This window comes from Falco naumanni, chromosome 2 (genome assembly GCF_017639655.2).
Source record: "Falco naumanni isolate bFalNau1 chromosome 2, bFalNau1.pat, whole genome shotgun sequence".
In the NCBI taxonomy this organism is placed as follows: domain Eukaryota; kingdom Metazoa; phylum Chordata; class Aves; order Falconiformes; family Falconidae; genus Falco; species Falco naumanni.
The window spans coordinates 93,053,559-93,078,812 of NC_054055.1; the positions used below are offsets into that span (position 1 = coordinate 93,053,559).

The 25,254-nt window shown below is 40.8% G+C and overlaps 1 protein-coding gene across 5 annotated transcripts in view; it reads right to left on the reverse strand.

Annotated features, from left to right (window-relative positions):
• Positions 1 to 449: 449 nt before the first annotated feature.
• The window catches only part of BEND2 (BEN domain containing 2), a 33,706-nt gene continuing 8,901 nt past the window's right edge, over positions 450 to 25,254 (reverse strand). For 4 of the 5 annotated variants that reach the window (XM_040582649.1, XM_040582653.1, XM_040582651.1 and 1 more), the window contains exons 3-12: positions 24,342 to 24,502; positions 22,428 to 22,493; positions 22,162 to 22,236; positions 18,048 to 18,152; positions 15,693 to 16,206; positions 14,205 to 14,405; positions 13,106 to 13,227; positions 12,266 to 12,470; positions 10,889 to 11,092; positions 450 to 5,022 (exon numbers count right to left, since the gene is read on the reverse strand). In XM_040582649.1, the coding sequence (XP_040438583.1) occupies positions 4,784 to 5,022; positions 10,889 to 11,092; positions 12,266 to 12,470; positions 13,106 to 13,227; positions 14,205 to 14,405; positions 15,693 to 16,206; positions 18,048 to 18,152; positions 22,162 to 22,236; positions 22,428 to 22,493; positions 24,342 to 24,502 (1,892 nt within the window). In that variant the 3' untranslated portion in view covers positions 450 to 4,783. Of the gene's footprint in view, positions 5,023 to 10,068; positions 10,768 to 10,888; positions 11,093 to 12,265; positions 12,471 to 13,105; positions 13,228 to 14,204; positions 14,406 to 15,692; positions 16,207 to 18,047; positions 18,153 to 22,161; positions 22,237 to 22,427; positions 22,494 to 24,341; positions 24,503 to 25,254 lie in introns of those variants that run through there. The other variant, XM_040582650.1, reaches the window with a different exon arrangement.

The following is a 25,254-nucleotide window of genomic DNA, read 5'->3' on the forward strand; positions in this document are numbered from 1 at the left end:
GCATTAGGGACAGGTATTAACGCTACCAAGATGAAGGACAGGTGGTGACTTCTCAGCGTTCCAAATGAGCAGATTACCTTCCAGCCCAGTTTTATGCCTTGAATAAAGTCTAACGCAGAAACTGACTCCACTGTGTGAATAAGGCCTCATCTACTAAAAATAAACCAATTTAAAGGAGTTTCTTAAAAATTTTACTCAACTTCTACCCCTTTGTGGAAACCTCCATTTCAGATAGCGCACGCAAAACTGTAACTGACAAGTAAAGTGCGAAAGAGTTCGGTGTCGTTTCCTCAACCAGTTAAGGCAGTCTAAATCTGCAAATCATCTCACCTCAATCAGAAGATCTCCTCAAAGTCCTGGTTCTTGAAAGAAGACTTAAAGAATCTTTTCAGATGAAGCTGTACCCGAATAGTAGATCCATGGTGCAAGAAACACTTCAAACACATGTATGTAGTCAAGGAACTAAATGCTAGTTTTATTTGTAAAATACTTTATTCCTAACAGCAAAATACTGTAATTTGTTTTTATAAAAGTTAGCAAAAACTGATAGTTGAAACAGAAACAGAAAACTATTTCTACTTTTATTCAATTATTGAATTCTCTTCTCAATATGGAAGCTATAGGTACGCACCACACTAAGATATTTCAGTGCCAGACGGGTCATTCAATAAATATATCATTCTTACCATTAAAATCTGTGAAGGACAGTGAAAAAGTTTCATAAAACTACTGAAAAAATATAAGCATTTTTGGCTTTCTCTGAGGTTTGGAACTAGTAATATCTGCACACAACAAAGTTCTTGATATTTACAAGAATGATTGTATAGAACAGTAACAGCAGAAATTTTTAGTAGCAAACCAGAACAACCAGATCTGCAGTACACTTTAGTTTAAAAAAAAATAATAATCAGAAATTCAGCCTGTTTCTTAAATTCTACCAAAGACTTCTGCAAGGAGGTGGTAAGTGAAACTTAAATTAATAATGCCATTGCATATCCTAACTTGCAATAAGAAAGCTGATCATATACTGTATATAATAAACAGTCTGTTTGTTATGAAAAATGTGAGAACAAGTAGCTTCACTATTTTATCCTATTGCTAACAAAAAACCCCAAACCATGAAACCTTTGCCTTGGAGGACAGATTTAGTTAAACCTTGTTCTGCTATGTACAGAGACCTAATTTTGGAAGCCACAGTTGCATCAACTTTCTGAGGTGAGATCGGTTTCCTGTGTCAGCCTTTCAAGAAACTTCTTTCTGTGAAAAAGCCGGACACCTGAGACTGTGCTCAGACATAATACAAGGCAAGTTCATGCACCAGTCAGCCAATACATAAACTGTGAGGACTGGGTAACTGATGCTGGAAAAACAAGTAACAGAAAGGCGTGTAACCAATACTTCCTCTTTTGAAAACAGGCAGAACAAGAAAACCCAAAACCAAAAAAAAAAACCCAAAACAAAGAACCCATCCAACAAAAAAAAAAAGCTATTAACTTCTGCAGTTACTGCTGGTGAATTTCAACTTACAAATGAAACTGAGGGGGATGTGAAATTGAATATATATAGTAATTAATCTTAACGAGTTCAACATCCATGTAATTTTATTTGGGTTTGGGTTGGGTTTTTTTAATATATAATTCAGTGCACTATTGTGTGCTATTTGTGTGGACAGAAAGGAAAGGCAGGGGCATGAATATTTGACAATAACTTCTTCCTCCAAGTGACAGAGAAGCCAACAAGGAGCTTTGCTGGACCTCATACTCACCTACAAGGGGCTTGTTCAGAATGTGAAGGTCAAAAGCAGCCTTAGCCACAGTGACCATCAGATAGTAGAGTTCAGGATCCCAAGGGGAGGGAGGAGGGCAAAACCAGGCTCACAATCCTGGACTTCAGGAGAGCAGGCTTTGGTCTCCTCAAAGATCTTTTTAGAAGAGTCCTATGGGATTAGGGCCCTGGAGAGAAGACAGGCCCAAGAAAGAAATCCAAAGATCACCTCCTCCTCCAAGCTCCAGAGAGATCCACCTCAACAAACAAGAATTAAGGCAAAAATGCCAGGAGGCCTGTGTGGATGAAAAAGGAGGTTCTGGACAAACTCAAAGGAACCATACAAAGGGTGGAAAAAAAAACAAATAACCTGGGAGGAATGCAGTGACACTGAGCAGTCAGGGATGAAGTTACGAAAGCTAAAGTCCAATTGCAATTGAATGTGGCCAGGAATGTCAAAGACAACAAGGGCTTCTATAAGTACCTAGAAGACAAATGGAAGGCCAGGGAAAATGTGGGCCCGCTGCTGAATGAGACCGAGGACCTGATGACATAAGACACAGAAAACGCTGAGGCACTTTTCAGCTGCTTTGCCTCAGCCTTCACTAACACGACTGGCCTTCAGAAATCCTAGGTCCCAGAGACGAGGGGGAAAGGCCGGAGCAAGGAAGATATACTGGGTGAAAGAGGAGCTGGTCAGGGAACACTTAGGCAAACTGGACATACATAAGGTCTGAGGTGCACCTATGAGGGCTGAGGGAGCTGGCTGATGTCATTGCGTAGCCACACTTGATAATCTTTGATTGATCATGGTGAATGGGAGAGGTGCCCAAAGACTGGATGAAAGCAGATGTTGCGAAGAATGGCAAGGAAGAGGACCCTGGGAACTACAGGCCAGTCAGCCTCACCTCTGTTCCTGGGGAGGTGATGCAGCAGTTATCCTGGAAAGCATTTCAGGCAGATGAAGGACAAGAAAATCATCTGTAGTAGTCTGATGATAGCCAGTATGGCTTCAGCCAGGAAGGTCATGTTTGTCCAACTCGATAAACTTCTATGATAAAATGACTAGCCTGGTAGATACAGAGAACAGTGGACTTGAGGAAGTCCTTCAGTGCTCTTTTCCATAAGTCCTCACAGACAAGCTGCTGATGTACAGGCTGAATGAACAGGCAAGTGAGGTGGACTGGAAACTGGCTGAATGGCCAGGCCCAGAAGGTGATGATCAGCAGCACAAAGTCTAGTTGGAGGCCAGTGACTAGCAGAGTATGCCAGGGGTCAGTACTGGGTCTAGTCCTGTTCAACATCCTCATTAATGATTTGGATGTTGGGAAAGAGTATACCCTGGAACGTCCTAGTGGACACTAAGTTGAACAGGAGCCAGCAACAAGCCCTTTCTACAAAGTCTAATAGTACCCCGAGCTGCATCAGGCAAAGTATTGCCAGCAGGTCGAGGGAGGTGATCCTTCTCCTCTCCTCAGCACTCCTGAGGCCACCCCTGGAATGCTGGCTCCAGCTCTGGGCTCCCCAGTACAACAAAGACATGGACATACTAGACAGAGTCCAGCAAACAGCCATGAAAGGTGCCAAAGGGCTGGGAGCATCTCCCCTGTGGAGAAAGGCTGAAAGAGCTGGAACTATTCAGGCTAGAGAAGAGAAGGCTCAAGGGGACCTCACCAGTGTATACAGATACCTGAGGGGAAGTTGCAAAGAGGACAGAGCCCAAAGGACAGAACCATGCTCTTCTGTGGTGCCCAGTGACAGGACCAGAGGCAATGGCCACAAACTGAAACACAGAAGGCTCCATCTGAACATCAAGAAACAGGTTTTTACTGTGACAGTGACTCCACATGCTGCCTAGGAAGGTTGTGGAGTCTTCATCCTTGGAGATACTCAAAAGCTGTCTGAACATGGTGGTGGTGGACAACTGGCTCTAGGTGGCCCTGTTTGTGCAAGGGGAGCGATCAGATGGCCTCCAAAGGTCCCTTCCAACCTCAACTACTCTGAATAATTGCTGCACATCTTTCATGACAGAAAGTTAAAGGCAGGATGACAAGTCTCTAGAACCCAGACAGCAAAGCAAATGTGTCTAGCCTTGATTAGGAGCTTGTGAAGGTGTACCACTGACACTGGCCTCTCTGACTGCATACCAACAGTATGGCACACATCCACATTTGTAACTGAAGGACCAATGACTTGAAGCTGATTGGAATTACTATTTCTCCAATCTGAATCAGGGTCCAAATCCTCTAATGAAAGCTGCAGCACATTTGCCTCTTGTAGACATCCACACCAGTGGATGAGACATATGCCACGGAACAGCAGACCAAGCCCCTGAAAAAGTATTTTCTTTTACTTTTCACCAAGAAAAATAAGAACCAACCATTGGGCTGCTTATTCTGGATGCTTTTTTTGTGCTTTTGTAGAGCTATATCAGAGCAAAGAAAATATGATCAACTGTACTTACATTGTTGTTTGCCTCTTTCCTTACCCTACAACAAAGACTGCTATAGGAGGCAAAAAAAGAGATATATAAGAAGTTAGCTAGATGCAATTCTTTTTTCCTTTCTGCATTAGATATTTTTGTTTAAAATATCCAATTGTCAAAGCAAATTTCATTCCTCACACAGAATGAGATGATTTTGCTGGCTATGAGTCTTCCTCCAAGGAGGACCATTCTTTCCTCTCCGTATTTCTATCTGCTTCTGCTGACAATGCACAGTGCATCTTTGAAAGATTAATCTGATTAGAAGAGTCAATGAATCATGAGAAGAAGGTGCTTTTAGAGGAGAGGACATTGCAAATGCTACAGGGAACAGTGGAAGTAATTTCTGAGGAGCACAAATGCTACTTATACAAGGAGTTAGGGTTCCCAAGTTTTCTGCTAACTTTGGCCTCATAAAATAATACTATTTCGTACTGCTGACAACTCAGTATAATAGGACAATTCAATGTAATAGGCTTCTACATGGGATTTATAAAAACCTGCTACATTAAGATTTGAGACAGATGTTAGAGAGCTTCAATCTTCAAGATTGATAGTGTCACTTTCAAATGGCTTTATTACTGAAGTTGGACTCTGTGGAGGACTCTCTGCACTCGATGGTGGCACTGCCAAGACTTTCTGGTGGTTTCCAACTGCAGCCTTTTTATGGTCATGTCTGAGACTGCGGATTGTGCTGTTCATGGCAGCCACACATGCCTTCCAATCATATCCAGTTTCCTTTAGATCAAAGGATGGGTAAGTCTCTTGAAGAAAGTCTAAAAATAAACAAGTATATAACAGTGAGTTATCAGTTATTTATGCAAGTTATACACTCTTTTTGGATGTAATTAAGCCAAAACAAGTGCATGCTACCAAACCAGGACAGCAAGGCATATTACAAGGCTTGAAGAGTAAAGCCAGAGGGCAGATATTTTTTCACCCTCTTTAATTTGAAAATGAGTAACAAAATGTCTAAGCGTAAAAATTAAATATGCAAAGCAAGCATGTAACCATGTACATCGGCTTGATCCCTTGAAGTGCTGAGTAACTTCAGCTTCTAATGTGGTCAACCAGAGCAAAGAAATCTCGGGCTCCATTTCAGAATGACCAGTATTTGGCAGGACCAAGCCCTCCTTCAAAATCTCTGACAATTATATTCATTACAATGAAACACAGCAATTCAACAGCTGTAGAGGACCAACAGTGACAGAAAAACTGCAAGAGCTTGTACCTTACCATACTGCAACAAAACCAGTAAACCAATAGTTGAGTTCAGTAACAACTGGATAAATAAGGTAAGACTAAAGCACCTTTCTCCCCTTGAACAAGTAAAATGAGTAGTTTTAAAACCAGTTGGTTGGGTTTTTTTAATTATTAAGGAGTGATTGTCCTTCTGAGCTTAGCTGAATTACATGTATCTCTAAGCAAGTCTGTAGAAGTTTTAAATACACACCAAAAAGGAATTCTCAGCTGTAATTTAAAATCGAAGGCAATACTATTTGTACTTCTCTGATTAACATCTAGATTTACCTTAGCAGAATGAAAGGTATAGCTGCTGATATTATGTCAGGTTTGTTCTTCCATTGCTAAGTAAAAAAATCTAATACAGTATCATTGTTCATGGTCGGTATTTTACCTTGTAGCTCCAAACCCGGACACCTATTTTGCCAGAAAAGCATGGGTCTGAAGGAAGAACTTGTGCTTTTGCAGTTTACTCTGCTCCAGGGGGTTCAAGGCAGGGAGCGAGTGCAACTTAGGTTCTTTTATTCCCTGGATGCTCCTGTAATAAAACTGGGCTGACAAAGGATATACAATCTGGTGGCTGAAACAGCAGCTAGGCTCTCTTCCCCTGTATCCCTGACAGCAGATTCAAGAAAACGCTTGGCCTCAGAGCTACAGCAGAGAACAGGAATTCCTACTACCCAGCCCTACAGAGCCTTCGCACACAGCCCAGGAGACAGCTCTAAATTACGCCTTTTCTTTCACAGAAATTGACCAACTGTTGGGACTATAGTAGGGCTATGGGGGCCCCTTCCTGCTTTGCAGGGTTACATTCAGGGTGCTGATGCTGCCATCCAAGCAGACTATGTTATAATGGTAAAGAAAACAGGGCCAGGGATTGCCCTCTGGCCCCAGAGTCAACTGACACGGCCTATAGCTGTAACCACAACCGAGAGGACTTTGCTTCTCATCTGCTCTGGAGCCTATGTCGTGTTCCTGCAGCCTTAAGACACACTTAATACATCTTTTGAACACTTGAGCTCAAAATGTCATGAAACAGAACGTGTACCATGTGAGTATGTGGAGACGCTTAAGCATGGCAAAGCTTACCAGCCTAGTGGGGAAGGAGTACATACCGTTTGGGAAAGCCCACTCTTACGTACCATCGTGCCATATTGGGAATAGTTTTTGGCATGGTGTGTCCCCCTCAAGCCATGCCCAGACATCACCCTGGAGTGCAAGTCCCAGCTCCATTTTATCTAGCACTCCTGCTGTATCCTCAGAGGCAACACTGCCACACCTGCAGAGCTGTTAGGCTGCGCTGTCCAGATCTTAACCACCCTTCCAACCTCCCTATACTCCAGACATGCAGGAGAAGCAGTTTCAAGATTTGTTAGGAAATGCACATTGCAAACAAGTGTGATGAATCAAAGAATATCTCAAGGTGGAAGGGACCATAAGGATCATTGAATCCAACTCCCTGCTCCTCACAGGACCACCTAGAACTAAATCATATGACTAAGATGTCCTGGTTTCAGCTGGGATAAAGTTAATTTTCTTCTCAGTAGCTGGTACAACGTTGCGTTTTGAATTTAGTATGAGAATAATGTTGGTAACACACTGATGATTTTAGTTGTTGCTAGGTAATGCTTACACTAAGTCAAAGACTTTTCAGTTTCTCAGGCCCTGCCAGCCAGAGGGCTGGAGGGGCACGGGAAACTGGGAGGGGACACAGCTGGGACAGGTGACCTGAACTGGCCAGAGGGATGTTTCATACCACAGAACGTCATGCTCGGTGTATAAACTGAGGGATTGCCTGGGGCCTGCTCATAGCTGCTCGGGGACTGGCTGGGCTTGAGTCAGCAGGTGGTGAACAACTGTATCATGCATCACTTGTGGGTTTTGTTTTCCCTTTGGGTTTAATTCCTCTCTCCTTTACATTACAATTATATATTATTTTATATCAATTATTAAATTTTTATTATCTCAACCAACAAATTTTACCTTTTTTTCCGATTCTCCTCCCCATCCTGGTGGGTGTGTGTGGGGAGGGAGCATACGGCTGCATGGTACTTAGTTGCTGGCTGGGGTTAAACCACGACATGAGTGCTGTCCAGATGAGGGTAATAGTCACATATGCAACCCTACTAACCCAGTGAGCACCATCCCACAGTGATATGGTAAGGACATAGGAGGGAGTAAAATCCTACATCAAGCCAGTGGTGTTGGGAAATGTTGAAGGCACTCCTCTATGACACTGTATGCAGCCTGGGATCCAGCCCAGTAAATAACATCCCACAAGCTAAACTTCACAATTCCTGGCAAAGTATTTTCTCTTCAGGTTTCTCATAGAAAAAAACAACTTTTACAATGAAAATACAACAAGAACACAGAAAATTAAAGAAAAGGTGGAAAGATTACCATACAGCACAATCAAATCTTTTCAAATATGTTGAACTCTCTGATACTGTAATAGCCATGGAGCAAATGGGCATGAAAAACATGGCAAGCTTTCCCCCAACATCACTGTGCTGATCATGCTTACATCTTACCAAACAATGCCAACTTTTCTTTTGTACTATGAAACATACACCTTTTCTACCTAAAACCTGCTTCCCATCCCTCCTCACTTGCTACATAACTGTTATGCTAATTCTACTCTCACAGCTCTGCTTGCCTTATCTAGTCTTGCAGGAGGGACCAAATGAGATTGACAGAAGATTCCCTCTCAGGAAGGAGCATGGATCAGTGTTCAGAAGTCTTAATGCTGAAGTGAGAACAATGAAGAGGGCATAACATCTGCTACAACTCCAAACATAACATACCCTCTCTCTGCTTCTGGAATAGCACTTCCAAATAGAATAAATACCACCAATTTCCTGAAGACATCCTGGATTCACTTAAGCTGAGCAAACTGCAAAACTGTCCATATTCATACAGTGGAATCGGCTGTTACACATTATTTGAGAAGACGCACTTCAGTAAAGATTCGTTATTCCAATAGCTCAAACTGGTCTAGTTCAAAACGCTGCTGCAGCAGTCCTTTATCCCACCCATAGTTACTAAACAACTAAATAATTTGCTGAGACCTTCTGTCTGGTGATATCCAGTCTGTACCTCTCATTTCCATTGATGCCTGCAGTCTCTCATCTTCCCACATTCAATGCCGCAAACAACTTGACTTTAGAATGAATTTACGGAGAAGACAGATAGTGGCAGGCTGCTACTACATCCCCTTGGAGCCTTCTCTTTTCCAGGCTAAATAAGCCCAGTTTTCTCGCTGGGCAGGTGCTCTAGTTCTCTGTCCCTTCCGGTGGCCCTCCAGCTTTATCAATACCTCTTTTCTTGTACTAAGGGACTCAAAATTGGATGCAGTGATCCAAATGCAAACTCACGAGTGTTAAACAGGGAGAGAATTCTTTCCCTTCATCTGCTCGCTGTGCACCTGTTAATACAGTTCCAATTTGCTGTCAAATGCAAACCTGATGAGCATGCTCCATTATCTCCAAGTCATTGATAAGAGCATTAAACATGCCAGATACCAGGGCAGACACCTGCAGTACCCCATGTGTCAGACACCCAAGCAGAGCATGGCCCACTACCCTCTGAGCACAAACAGCCATCTAGTCCTTTAACATTGTCCACCCATCCAAACCATAACATCCTAACGTGAATACCAAATATTGCCAGAGACAGTTTTGAAAAGCCTTGCTAAAAAAAATAAAAATAAAGTGAAGTGACAGCCACTGCTCTCCCCTAGTCCACAAATCCAGTCATTTTAACAGAAGGCAATCATGTGGGTCAAACATGATTTACCCTAGGTAAAAACATGTTGACTGTTCCCAACCACCACCACCATCACCATCCAGAGGCCTGAGAGATCTTCATGGTGAAGGCTGAGGTAGAGGAGGCACTGAGCATTTCAGCCTAACCTGATTCTGCTGTCACTAAGGTACTTAACCCATTCAGCAACAGGCCCGCACTCTCCTTGCTCAATCTTTTATGATTAACGTAAAGGTAGAAGCTCTTCTTGCTGCCCTAGACATTCCTTGCAAGTCTCAACCTAGCTGTGCTATGACTTTCCTGACACCGTTCCAACACATCCAGGCAAAGCTGCTGTCCTGGCTTCTGCTGGGATAGAGTTCAGTTGCTTCCTAGTAGCTGGTGTAGTGCTGTGTTTCGGATTTAGGATGAGAATAATGTCGGTAACACCCTGATGTTTTAGTTAGTGTAAACACTGCTTAGAAACAGGTCAAGACTTTTCAGTTTTTCACATCAACTCACCGCACCAGCGAGTAGGCTGGAGGGCACAAGAAGCTGGGAGGAGACACAGCCAGGACAACTGACTCAAACTGGCCAAAGGGATATTCCATACCATATGACATCATGCTGAGTATATAAACTAGGAGGAAAGCTGACTGGAGGCTGCTGCTTGGGAACTGACTGGGCATCAGTTGGCAGACAGTAAGCAACTGCATTGTGCATCACTTGTTTTGCATTTTCTAATTCTTTTATCATTACTATTATTTTCCTTTCTGCTTCTGTCCTATTAAACTGTCTTTATCACAACCCACAAACTTAACTCCCTGCCCTGCTCCCTTCCTCCCCCACCCCCCAATTCTCTCCCCGATGTCACTACAGGATGGGGAGCGAGCAAGTGCTGTGTGGTGTTCAGCTACCTACCAGGTCAAACCGCTTCAGTTGCTAAATTCTGCTTCATAAGCCGTTCTTGCTTCCAATCTCTACATAATGCTGGAGCTCAGTTATGGATTCCCCGCTTAGCCAAACTTCTCTCCCAACTCTACCAGTTCTCCTCAGTGTCAGGATGGACCTTCTCATGCTTGCAGAATGCTGTCCTTAAAGATCAGCCACTTCCATGAGCTTCTCTTCTCTTCAGAGCTCTCTCTCGCAAGCTCCCATCTATGAGTTTCCTCATTTGCTCTCCTAAGTTACCGTACTCTCAGACCTTTTCAACTCTACTCAGGATCTTGAAGTCCATTATTTCAGTCTCTACAAGCAATACTGCCACTGATTATCACACCCTAACCCTTTTTGTGAAGGGTGCCACAACCTGCTGTGCGTTACCTCTGGCTGACCTACCCAGCCTCTGTATCGAGAAATTCTCTCAGACATCCTCTGGGACTGCTTCCACCTTCCACTGCATTGCCCTTTCAAGCAGATGCCATGGAGACTCTTATTTCCTCATATGAAACAGGTTTGTGATCTGGAGACTTCCTCGAGTTGCTTAAATATAATTTCATCTACTTTCTCTCAGCTTGTTCCACTGCTTGCATTAATACCTGGTCAGAACAGTTTCACAGACTTACTTCTTAAGCTTCGTCGTTTGTTTATAGGATAGAACTTTTATCACTCTTGTTAATTTCCACGCATTACCATCTGAACAGAGATTTTCTTACTTACCTCTGAGAGCATTAATTCTGTTGCAGTCCAGTGGGCTCATGCCACGCTCAAGATTGCCATATACATTGCTTTTTACCAGCACATCTTCCGTGAACATATGGCGAATTAGGTAGCGAGCTGACAACTCCGGCCGAGACTTCCCCTTAGCTATATAAATGACTGAGAATGGCAACTGAACGTTGCGCCACGGACTCCCAATGAGTTCTAAAAATGACATCAGAAAGAGAGAGATTTTATTTATCCAATACCAACCATGCTTCAAAGTGGCTGTATCACACTAAAAGTAGGACACAAGAAGTTCTCCCTGAAACTACTGTACTTGCTTAGAAAGACCAGAGCAAACCCATAACCCTACAGCTAATACTAAAATGCAACATATTGCAGACAAATGTCCCAAGTAGCCAAAAAACCCTGCCTGTTTTACAACAATGTAACAGCACTTCTGATGGGCTTTCAACAGTGCTAGCAACCTAAGATGCATTATTAAGGATTGCTAAATTGTTTCCATCCCAGGTGAAAAGATGCTGCTATTCCAGTTACTTATGTAAATAAAAATTGTGCTGTTTTAACAGTGCTTAAATTTTGTAAGAGGAAACTAAAAAACATTCACTCTGTTTTCCGACTACTTCAACCTCACTCCACTGCAAACATTAAAATAAAAAATATCAAAATTAGTAAATTGGGAGGTCTGTTGGATCAGACTAACAAATCCTGGATACAGGAACAGATCTGATTGAACCCCAATGTGATTCTAATCAAATAAATTATTTCCAAGGGCAACTAACCTCAGCTCATTTTCCTTGAAGTTCTATAGAGGCATCACATGCTGTACATGGATTTTTTTCCAATGCATTTGTATACTGTGCGTTTTTATTAAAAAAAGGTGTAAAGGCTGCTTTAAGATTTTTATTGCCCTAAATCGTCAGTTTTACAGAAAGGTGTGCTTTTCTGAAATTGCAGTACCATTCAATTTCTATTCTGAGCTGGCTTACTCCACTAAGGTAGAATATCTACCAAATTAAAAAAAACAAACAACAAACAGAACTGCAGGGCAACTGTGAAATAGTATTTGAAAAATAATTATTCAGAGAAACTGAACAGAATCTTAGTGCAGAACATTCCGGCTTTACAGTGGATATGCATTATGGAACATTGCTAGATGCAAACACACGTTCTGTTAGCCAGATAATGTTCTCGTTTGCTCCCATGAAGAGTTACTATATACACACACATCAAATGACTGCCTTAAGAGGAAGGGTCACACAGTTCAGCAAATCCCTTTACTACACAATTTCACCTACAGTAGCACCTTCTGCCTCTCCTTGACCATTTAAAATGTAATACACATATCCAGAAGATGAAAATTTCTTAGTTTACCCATAGGTTCAAAAGACTGTGGTTTCTTGCCCGAAAATGCGTAGGAAGTTTCTGGGAACTTATCAAATCCTGAATTCTGCCATGTGTCAGTCATGGAGCTGGTCATTTTTTGAGAACGGCCTTCACTATCTTCATTATAATTTAAATCTGCACAATGAGATGTATCTGGAGCATCAGCCACTTTCTCTTTCTCTTCAGCTGTCTCCTGAAACATTAAATGAGGTTAGCACATGCACTGGGAGAAACCTATCAGCTTTCTAATTAGCATTCCAGTTAATTTCCCATTTAGTATAAATTAAGATTCCAGATATTTACAATATAGTTACTCCTGAATTTCAATCATGAAAACCACAGGTGAAACAGATACTAAATATTCACAGATCTGCACAAATCTTTTTAGAAGCAGAGGTAAATGGAGCTACAGGTGCTTTGGGAGTGATGTTTCAGTCAATATAAAGTCGAAATACATGGCTGGATATATCTGAAGGGAAGCCTGTGAAAACAGTGCTAGCAGCTACATGTTTAAGCTTGCAATCAAAATTGACACGACTTCTGTGCAACATTTGCAGTGCTTTCCTTTTAGTACCCTATGCTTATACATCTCTTAACTGAATGCTGGACCCAGAAGCAGGAAGAGGCAGAGCAAAATAAAGGACTGTGCTTCCAGTATTCCCCATATGGCACTAGTGCTGCAGTCAGCAGGCCTACACTGAGCAACAGGAAGACAGAACCCAAGGAATTTCCAATTAAAGCACTCATATTATGAGCAGTTCAAATAATTAATTTGGGAAAGAAGCATAAACTTTGTACTTAATGAATTATCACCTTGAGACAACTTACTGGGTTTGGTTTTGTTCCAGAATGTAAATAGCGGATCATAGCATTGACATGTGTGATACAGGTTTTCCAGTGTCTTCCATTCTCTCTCAAATCATACCTTGGAAAGCTAATTGCAAGAAATTCTGCATATAAAACAGAAAATTTTTTAGGCTTTCTGAGAAAAAGTGGTAGTCAGAAGTATTCTAATTTAGGAAGAGAGACCTAAATCCATTACCGTTCTCCATTTAGAACCTTCGGATTTGCAGCTTTAATTAAAAGAGACAGCAAACAGGTTTCGAAGCTAAGCAGCGCTACAATTTAAGTTGTGCAGTGACACTTTTTTGAGGTGCTATGAATAACGCTTTTATTTTTAAGCATTTTCTGGTAGAATTAGGGGAAGGGTGTGTTTTATCATACTAACTTTAACAAAAACAAAAACAAACCCCACAAACCCAACAGAAGCCCCACAAAAAACTGAGACACAGTAACGCTGATGCTGCAACTACTTCACATGGCTTAAATAATCTCCGGCCTTTTAAACAGGAAGAAGGAGATGTGTAAGTTCACACATATGTGCCATGGGATCTGTAAATGGCGTTGACATTTTTAAAAAAATGCTTTCCCCATTTCACCATTTCTCAAACAAACAAGAAAAGTGAACTTAAGAGAAAGAGAAGACTATGTAAGAAACAGGAGTTAATGTTCATTCCAAGCAAACCATGGACATAAAAAACCAAACCAAACAACTCACAAACAAATCAAACTGAACCAAACAACAGCAACCAAAAATACCACAAAACCCATGCCACACACAAATACAAAGTAAGTTCTAATGAAAAATTTAGAAACAGTCAGCATGACCGATGAACATGAAGTACACAAAACTAGAAGAAATCAGAATTGTTTTATTCACATTGAAGAAAAATGAACACAGAGTTACAAAGCAGGGATTTCAAAACCAAAAGACACGGCAAAGCAGAGCACATACACTACCGCATTTATCAGTTCACCAGCTGCTAGACAATGATTGGCAGAAACATACAGAAAAGGACTCCTTTTAAGTTAAAAACTTTGTTAAGTATTAAAGAAGTAAATCTGTGCATTTTGAAAGGTTGCATACCTCTTATTGCAGCAATTTTGTTTGGATCCAGTGTTCTGCGCCCTTGTGCACTTACTCCCATAACGCTACGCGCTAACGTTTCCTTGGGGAACATGACATTAACTAAGTAGCGTGCTGCATACTTCGGTTTACTCTTTTGCCGAGCCTTCATCAAATAGTTCCCAGGCATTGTAACATTTCTCGTTGGGTCACCAACAAACTCTTTTGTAAAACAAAAACATTTAAAGAAAAATAAGTAAAAAAACCCAAGCAAGTTGCTAAAAAATTCTTTTCCAAATTCTTTCTCTTGACCTCTATGGTACTCTTGGTATGTGTTCTCTACTACAGCTAATTCTACTATGCATTACTTATTTTTGCTCTCACAAAAGCAGCTTTAAATGGGTAACAGAAATATCTTTTTGTTTCATGTTAACTACCAACATAACTAACTGAAATAGGAACACCCAAGAAAAGACATTAGACCTGCAAGAATATAAATGTTCGCACTGGCCTATTTTACACACATGCAGATACCATTTATGTTTTCAAGACAACGACCCATGAAGAACAGTATATTCACACATAGTACTGGTAACTTACACACTTTTTACAGATTCATAGGTATGTATTTAAGTATTTCACCTACTATTTGCACAGCATTTCAGCTGTATGAACTTATTTTTTAGACCAAATGCGACCAAAACCTCATAGCTAAGCCTTCCACATAACTCAGGACATTTATACTTTAGAAAGTAATGCATTATTTTTTAAAACATGGTGCCATTTTATCTGTGCTTGTGTATTATAATGCAATGATCTATGGAGTTCTTAATTTTGTGTGGAATTAAGTATTTTGAAAGAAACCAAATAACGGAGAATCTGAGAATACAAAGGATTTTTCACAGATAAAATCCTCCACAAGAAGGAAACAGGTATTTCCCTCACACAATCAGGTAAGTTGCCTTCTTAAATGCAACACATGTATACGGGCATAAGCCTCACTTAGCTTTACTGTAATCAGACTCTTTTGTCTTTTTAAACATATGCATAGCATGCATACCTTACCTATGAGGTGTGTATACAGGCATACTTACTTAGCTTTACCGTAGAAAGATTCTTTAGTCTTTTTAAACATATGCATAGCATGTATACCTTACCTGTGACATGTACACAGGTTAAAAATTGGTTACATCAAGTGTATCAAGAGAGAAAGAGGGCCTAGTCTTAAAAGAACCCAAAGCACTGTAAATCAAAAGGCCTGTGGTACTCTATACAGTTGCATACACACTGCAGATGTTTTCAAGTCATCCCTGTCATGTTAAACACTCCTATGACCTTTGTTTCAAGAGTTTTAAACAGTATTCCACTACAGAAACGCTTGTAAGGCAGCCAGTTACTCTCCTTTATTTTTTGCTAAATAATGATAAAGAGATTTCTTTAGGCATATTTTTTATACTAGCAGCATTTTTTTAGCCTTCCTTTCCAAGTATTTATTACAAAGGAACTCACCAAAGCCAGGATTGATGCAGACTGAAGAAGACGGTAGTTCTTTACTAACATTCACACTCCCATGTGTATTTTTGTAGTTCACCACAGCAGCATTATTTCCCAGTCTGGTCTCAGATGGTGCTGGCATTGATGACGATGCCACTGGTGAAGATGCAGTGGTGACAGTACTTTCCATGACGCCGGCTAGAAGATTTGGTTGCGGAGAAAGGTCAGGTATCCTGTTTGTTCCTGTGTATGATGAATGCAACGAACATGCAGAAACTATAGTGGGGAGTGGTGGGCTCTGCCTATGAACAGGCTGCTGTGATTCACGCTGAAGACTCTGCTGAACATGTTTTATTGTGGAATCGACATGAACATGGCCATTTTGTAAAGCAACTTTTATGACTGGGCTATGCCTTCCCTGGCGTGGTGAAGGAAGATGAACACTTGATTCCCCTTCCACGGATTTTTGTACTCTTATTTTTCCTTGGGGCAAATGACTGGAACTTCTGTACATAAATCCAACTGGTTTCTGCAAATGTGATTCAGAAAACAATGAAAAGGTTAAATTAGACATTGCTGCTTTTTTTTTTTTTAAATTGCAAACCAGGAAGACTAGATTTTAGTCATTTTGCTGTTGGCAACAGAATCTTCATTGAAGTAGTCACTATCAATAAGCCAGTGCTATTACTTTTTAGCCTTCCCTCTACTTTCTTTTATTCTCACTTGTAGTTCCCACACTAAGAGCTTATCAGATCAGCTTCCACGTTTCTCAAGTTTTTTCCACCCAGGGTGTTGACACAATTGTTTTCTAAAAAGCCAGAGAAAGATATAATAAGAAAGGCAGCTTTGTCAAGGCTCTTTAAAAAAGCTCTCTAAAAAAAATAATAGGCAAAATAAAATTTTAAATTTGTCAGCCATTGACCCAATCTGCTGAATTCTCAAGGGATGTCTCCACTGCCATGATACCTTTCTTTTAAACAAGAAAAAAACCAATTTGCTCTCTCCTGACTGCATCTTCATTCTTTAGTTGCAAGCTGAAAACACTAAACATTCACATCCCATCTACAACTGAAGATTCCAAAGAGACTAAGACAGATAAAACTGAGAGATGGGCTACACTTCCCACCACCTGGAGTACTTTTATTAAGAAACACATGCACCCTAAAGCATACATTCTGGTTCAGAAGACAAGTCACAGAGCAGGAGCTACCAAATGTAGCTGACACATGGGTTTGGGTTGGGTTTTTTGTCTGTTTGCTTTGTTTCCTCTTTGTGTTTTATTTTGGTTGGGGTTTTGTTTGTTTACAGAAATCTGATTGTTTTCCACCTTTTTAAACTTCAAAAATCTGTGACCTGAAGAAAGGCTTATGTGCCTGAAAGCTTGTCCTTTTCTCCATCTATGGAAGCTGATCTGGTAAAAAAACATAGTATCTTTACCACCACCCTTTCTTTATATACTTAGCCCATCACAGATAACAACAATAATATAGCTATTATTAAATATACATCATTCCTGATGGCTTTAAAGACAAAGTGCTAGCAGAACCTAAGGAAATGGTTGGCAGATTGTATTTGCTAAAATATAGTATCCTATCGATAACTGACAAGCACAAGAATGTCATTGTTTTTATCCATCCCTAGAGCAAACGACCTTACTGATGTCTTGAACACCTCTACCACATTAAAAGCTCCACGGTACTGTTCACAAACAAAGGTCATTATGGATTTTACAACCTTCTTCGACAATCATCTGTTATGTTTCCCTTTCGAAGATCACTGTTAAAAGTACCAATATTCTGTCTCCTTAGTTAACATTGGATTGACCACACAGGAACAAAATGGGTAGTAGCATGTACTCAATATCAAACCTCCTTAAAAATTTTGAAAAAGAGGTAGTTTATTAAAAAAATACAATTCTATACTGTAATGGATGTGACAACACTGTTGAGATCTAAAAATCAGTCTGTCAATTGAACCAGCCTGTGTGAGTGATGCATAAACTCTTTTCTAACTGCAAAAAACATTTGGACAGTACCCCACATCTTGCAAAGCAGCAACACCAAGATACCCAAAGTTAAAGACATAACCTGCACAATTCAGTTTCTGTTTGTGTTGGAATGAACAGAAATATCACAGCACCCTGACTGATGGGGGCCACTACCATTCTGTGACCACTGATCAATAACAACACAGGAGACTGAAACTGGAGTATAGTAAAAAATCCAGAATAATTTAATTGAAATGGATTTTAAGTCTACTACTTTGCTACTAATTTTAATCTCAATGAAAGGAGAGGGTTTTTTATAAATAAGCATCAGAGGAAATGAGAGATTAAAGGAAAAGTAAGTGTCTTGGGTCTTCAGTACTCACAGGTTTGAGCAACAGTGGCTTTACACGAGTATGCTCCATTTCTGAGACCTTCTGATGAAGCAGGTCAAATTTTTTATCCAATTTCTGAATGGCATCATACATGGCCTGACAACAAATGCAAGAGTGAAAACAGTATTGTTTCATAAGAACTTTCTCGATTGCTTCAGATTTAAATTGGGTTAACAGCAAAATTCCCTCCCTAAAAGTGGGTAAGATCTGTAGATAAATCTATACATTCTATAAGCATATTAAATATCAACTTAGATACAAAATGCAAATAACAATGGTAAATATCACAGTAAAAAGAATTCTCAGAGAAGCTTACTCTCGTGACTTTAATGCGGCTGGCACTTAAAGGCTGTTATTCCTGCTTCCAACAGATGTTTTATTCTTACCTATTTGGTCTGGTTTATTTTACACTGAAAAGCTACTGACAAGCTCTAAGGCAATGTGTTAGGTTATGATGTACTATTTTAAGTCATAGTAAGTTTCCAAGTACACAGGTAAAAGGCTTATAGGCAGCCACTGAAATACCGATATCTCTATCACCAATGGGAAATATATTTAGAAAAATAATATTTGTAAAGTAAAAGTCCCAACTGGAATTGAATGTTGTCAGGACTGTCAAAAACAAGAAGGGCTTCTGTAACTACACAGGTGACAAAAGCAAGACCAGGGAAAATGTAGGCCCACTGCTGAATGAGATGGGGGACACAGTAAAGGCTGAGGGATTCAACGCCACCTTTGCCTCAGTCTTTGTTAGCAAGACTGGTGTTTCAGAAACCCAGGTCCCAGAGACCAGGGGAAAGGCTGGAGTAATGAATAATACACTGGGTGGAAAAGAGTCTGGTGAGGGAACACTTAAGCAAACTGGACAAGTGGCCTGATGGGCTGCTCCTACAAGTGCTGAGGGAGCAGGCTGATGTCATTGTGAGACCAGTCCTGATAACCTTTGATTGATCATGATGAATGGGAGAAGTGCCCAAAAGCTGGATGAAAGCAGATGTTATTCTCATCCTGAAGGAGGCCAAGAACAACCCAGGGAACTTCAGGCCAGTCAGCCTCAGCACACCTCCATCCCTGAGAAGGTGATGAGGCAGCTATCCTGGAAACCACCTCTGCATACATGAATGACAAGAACACCACCAGGAGTAGTCACAGCATGACTTCACCAAGGGGAACTCATGACTGACCAACCTGGTAACTTTCTACAATTAATTGACTAGCCTGGTAGATGAGAGAAGAACAGTGGATATTGTCTACCTGCATTTGAGGAAGGCCTTTGACACTGTCTCCCATAAGACCCTCACAGACACGCTGCTCATGCACAGATTGGATGAGCAGTGAGGTGGATTGGAAACTGGATGAATGGCCAGACCCATAGCAGTGATCAGCAGCCCAAAGTCTAGATGAAGGCCAGTAACTAGTGGAGCACCCCAGGGGTCAATACTGGGTCCATTCCTGTTTAATATCTTCATTAATGATCTATATGATGGGCAGAGCATATCCTGAGCAAGTCTGCAGAAGACCAGCAGGAGTGGCTCATACACCAGAGGGTCATGCTGCCATCCAGAGGGATGTCAATAGGAACCTCATGTAGTTCAACAAGGAAAAGTGTAAAGCCGTGCACCTGGGGAGGAACAACTCCAAGCACCAATATATGCTGGGGGTACCCAGCTGGAAAGCAGCTTGGCAGAAAAGGACCTGGGCTGACCTGGTGGTTACTAAGGTGAATGTGAGCCAGCAATGAGCCCTTGCCACAAAAGGTGGCTAATAGTACCCCGAGCTGCATCAGGCAAAGTATTGCCAGCAGGTCGAGGGAGGTGATCCTTCTCCTCTCCTCAGCACTCCTGAGGCCACCCCTGGAATGCTGGCTCCAGCTCTGGGCTCCCCAGTACAACAAAGACATGGACATACTAGACAAGAGTCCAGCAAAGGACCATGAAGGGCTGGGAGCATCTCCCCTACGGAGAAAGTCTGAGGGAGCTGGGAGTGTTCAAGCTGGACAGGAGAAAACTCAAGGATGAATCTCACCAATGTATATAAATACCTGAAACGAGGATGCACAGAGGACAAAGCCAGGTTCTTTTCAGAGATGCCCAGTGGCAGGATCAGAGACAATGGCCACAAACTGAAACACAGGAGGTTCCCGCTGAACATCAGGAGACCCTTTTCCACCGTGAAGGTGACTGAGCTCTGGCACAGGTTGCCCAGGGAGGTTGTAAAGACTCCCTTCTTGGAGATACTCAAAAGCAATCAGGACATGGTCCTGGGCAACTGGCTCTAGGTGGCCCTATTTGACTATGGGGATTAGACAAGATGACTTCCAGAGGTTCCTTCCAACCTCAACTATCCTGCGATTCTGTGAAAATGAGGTATAAGTGACGTATGGAAAAATCAACTCAGCCATGCCTTTCAGAACAAACATGGCATTGAAATCAATTGCACCCACATTTTTAAAACCATAGAACAAAAGAGAAAGAATCTGAAAAAACCTACTTATTTTATTGGAAGTGTCTGATCTTCAGTCAATCCCCAAAGTCAAGTTTTCCTTCAGATCTTAAAAAGTCATGTTGCCTTACTAAAACAATCAGGTACAAACTTTTAAAAACTACTTTTGTAAAGGCCCACATTTTCAGACATAAAAGCCACATAAATCAAAGCACTCAAAGTCCATCATTTATTACTATAAGTTACCGCGCAATACAGAAAGTTCTTTCCTCAGTGTTTCCAGGATTCAGCAACTCAGCAATTGAGACATACACTTTGTGCCATAACAGTATAAAGGAATTAGGTAACAGATTATTATAGTATTGAGAGGACACTGCCAACTTGAAAGTACATAATCAGGCGCATGCAATCACCTATTACTGCAAAAAACACAAAAGGCCTAGAAGTGTTCAAGGCTGGGTTGGATGGGGCTTTGAACAACCTGGTCTAGTGGAAGGTGTCCCTGCCCGTGGCAGGGGGCATGGAACTAGGTGATCTTTAAAGTCCCTTCCAACCCAAACCATTCCACGATTACTGTACGAGTTACAAGGAGGAAATGCGTCTTTAACTATAGCAATTTCTTTTGTTGATCTACAGCAGAACTAGAGAAATTTTTAAAAATACATATGGCTCTGAAAAAAAAAATTGCTAGACGGATTTTTAGTAGATAGAATTTTAAATTATTTTTTATTTTAATAAAACCAACAGTTAGGTTCCAATAAGATAGCTATCTTTTTTAAAAAATACATACCCTTTGATAAAAGAATCTATACATTTTCCCAAAATTTTGAAATATCTCAAGGAAGCGCTACAAGACCTTAGATCAGTGTGGACACTACAGGCATTGCTAAAAGGCTTCATGGAGCCCCAGGGCAGATTTACTGGGAGGAGGCAATAGCAGTGGGGTGAAGGAGATGGAAGGGGGCTAGCAGGCAGCAAAAGAGGCTATAGCTTCCTACTAGTGCTACTTGCTACAGCACACATTCCCAGACTAGCGGCAAGAATGTTAGTCACACAATCTTAGCCAATTTTCTTCCACAGCATTGCTGAATATATGCTTAAGGAGACTTACAAGACATTAATACCTGGGTACAAGCTACTCACAAATTATCCTCCCTAAAGCATGGCCTGAATGTCTTTCATTCTATAGAGTACTGTGACTCCAGAGTCACATATGCACTTACCTGAATAAATACAGGATGCTTTTAATTTTCAGTGCAGTTGTTTTCAATCTTGCCAGCTACTTCTTCAGAACTCAAAAGGAAAGAACTTGCCAAAACAACTACCAGGACGTTGGCACACTTTTGCAAGGCTCATGTACTCTCAAAAGCTGGGTGCGTATGACAGTCAGATTCTTCCCATTGCTGTGAAGCCCCTCCCAAAAAATCACTAGACTTCACATTTTGTATTAAAGCTTAATATTTGAGAAGTATTCTTGCCACATACAGCATGAAAATATTAAGTAGAATATTATTTTTTCATTAAAAATATTGAAGTGGGCAACTAACAAATAGAACTGGAACGGATTAAATCATAGGTCATCAAATATAGAATGCAAATCTTCCTGAAATTTAACTGAAATTTTTAAAATACCATTTCAGAGATAAAGAAAAAAAAAAAATACCTGGCAATAACTGAGGACCTCCGTAAGAGTCTTCTGCTGATCTCCAGCATAGGAAGCTTCAGATAAAATACTCCCCTTTTACATTAAAATAATAATAATAATAAAAAAAAAAGAGTGTAAGCTAATAATATATAAACAATCTTAGGATACCACATTAAACCAATAAATCCCAACTTCAAACCTCATGGGTCATTTAAGTCTGCCCCAAAACATGCACCCCAAAAGCAGTTTTTCAAAGTCAGTGAAACAAAAGAAAATTAACTTACACATTCATAGTCCGGTTCATACTCATAAATGACACTGTCTTCATATTCTCCTTCTCCGGTTCTCATCTGGAAGATAACATAAAGAACTTTTAATATTTTGAATAATGAAAGAATTAAAAATATAAACTACAGGGAGAACCTGCTAGGAATCCAACCTGGGCACTTTCACTTGTAGTTGTATTCCCTCCCCTGGTTAGAAAAGGGCCCAAGAAATTGAGACGTAACATAGTCATCTCATTCATATGACCTAATCATGGGCACATAAATACTCACCTTGCTTTTGTTATTAAGAGAACCTTATTCTGGTTTAACATAAACCTCTTGCAAATTTATATAATAATATGCATTTTTATTTGGTTGTTCCAGAACTTTCTCATCAAACTATAAATGTACTAGATAGCCAAGGTTATGTAATTACGAGACTCCGTGTAGATTTTTAACTAATTTAAATAAATTAATTTAGGAAAAAAAAGTGTATTTACTTCAATGGGTATAACTGTACGCAGAATCTGTAAAAACGTCCGAAAGACGTAATTTCCTTACAGCTTGAAAACTGCTTTTAGACAGGAATCAACAGTGCCACCACCTGGACAATTCTGGCATTTTCCTTTTACTGGATTGGCACAGTTCCTGTCCACCACACATCACAGATTACGCGAGTCTGCTGCTGTTTACGGGGGGGGTGGTGTTTGGTGGTTTTTTGGGGGGGGTTAGGCATTGTCGGTTTTTGAGGGTTTTTTGGTTGTTGTTTGTGTGTTTCTTTACATTAAGTCACATTTAATTAGGTCTAATTTTGAAAAAGGAAGGTTTGGGGTGTGGGACTGTTTGTTTTGTGGTGTTTTGTTTTGTTACAACAGGCAGAATTAAACAGAGTGGAACTGCTTTTATAGCATTAAAGACATCCCGACTGTTGGAATTTCAGAATTAAATACAGTGACATGAACTGTGTTTCAGGCTGCCTCAAGTTAAAATGTGTAGTCTATGGATACAAGTGTTTGTGGAGGCAAATCCTTATTCAAGGATTAAGTCTTATTATCCTAAATTGCACAGAGATTTTTACTGATGTCCTGGTTTTGGCTGAGATAGAGTTAATTTTCTTCTCAGTAGCTGGTGCACTGCTGTGTTTTGGATTTGGTGTGAGAATAATGTTGATAAAATACTGATGTTATTTAGTTGTTGCTAAGTAATGTTTATACCAAGTCAAGTTACATAAGCCAGTTTCTCAGGCCCTGCCAGGGAGAAGACTGGAGGGGCACAAGAAACTGGGAGGGGACACAGCTGGGACAGCTGACCTGAACTAGCCAGAGGGATATTCCATACCACAGAACGTCATGCTCAGTATATAAAGCTGGGGGAAGGAGGGGGAAACATTCGGAACGATGGCATTTGTCTTCCCAAGTAAGGGTTACATGTGATGGAGCCCGGCTTTCCTGGAGATGGCTGAGTAACTGCCTGCCCATGGGAAGCAGTGAATGAATCCTTTGTTCTCCTTTTGCTTGCATGCACAGGTTTTGCTTTACCTGTTAAACTGTCCTTATCTCAACCCACGATCTCACTTTTATCCCTCCAATTCTCTTCCCCATCCCACCACAGAGAGTAAGTGAGCAGCTGTGTGGGGCTTCGTTACTAGCCCGAGTTAAACCGCAACTGAAAAAGTAAGAGCACCTATACATGGGAAATTTGTGTAAGTTGCTCTCTCTGCTATAAAGCAGTTGTTGTTATACACACGTACAGTATCCAGCACAATGAGGTTTTACACATGCTAGAGGCTTCCATGCACTACATGGATACCCTACTCACACTTCTTCACCGGGATTATCATCAAATGAGCATACAGAAGTGAAGGAAAAAGGACATCCCCGGTAACATTGAAACTGGCCTCAAAACAAAGGGCTACCATTTGACAAAACATACCACATTCTGTCCCACTTCAGCAGGGGCAAGTCGTTTTCTTTTATTATGCGAAAAAACAACATCCATTTCTTCAGGGCTGTGAGTATTTCCTGTGTGCATACTTGTAGAATGGCTCATTTGTGATGCTACTCTTCCAGCTAGCACTGATAAGCTTTCACTTCCTGGAAAAGTGGACAGAAAGGAAAGCACCAGCAGGTTTCCCATTGCATTAAATATTTCACTTCAAAAACCATATAAAGTCACACTTTTACTTTCAAACTGCTTGGTTATTTGCGATTTGTTTATTAGCTTATTATTAGACGCTTAATCCAAACTAGTCACGTCTGAAATTATATTTAATTTAATATTCTTCCTTCCAAACTCTCTCCAGCCTTTATGGTCATTTGCCTTGCTTTTCACTGTTGATTCTCTGCTCTCATTTCCATGTCCAATTGTACAAAGTCACAGAATTCAAAAGCCCAACAAAACCACTTAACCGAAATTCAGGCAATACACCGACAATGTAAAACAGTTCCCATTTGTTTAGTCCTCAGCTGTCCTTTCCCTACACCGAGGGGGTCCCCTCCAGTTTTGCCACTGGAGCACTGTGCAACATAAAATATCTGCTCCAGGTATCTCCTCTGCTGAGCCAGTGTAGGTCAGGGACTACCAAACACGAACTATATACAAGTGGTACACAAAACGCCTCCACCTCTTCACGTGTGGGCCTGGCACACAGTTAAAAACCACAGGTCCTCACTGCTCTGTCCTAATCCTTTTGAAGCCCATGCAATTGCCAGACCTACATTTTTGAATAAGAGAAGAAGTTAAAAGACAAATAAAGCTTAAGAAGATAAACAGGACGTTGGAAGGTTTCCAAGAAATACAGAGAAAAACTTAGCTGGCTTACAAAGGCAACACCAAGTCTCCACTG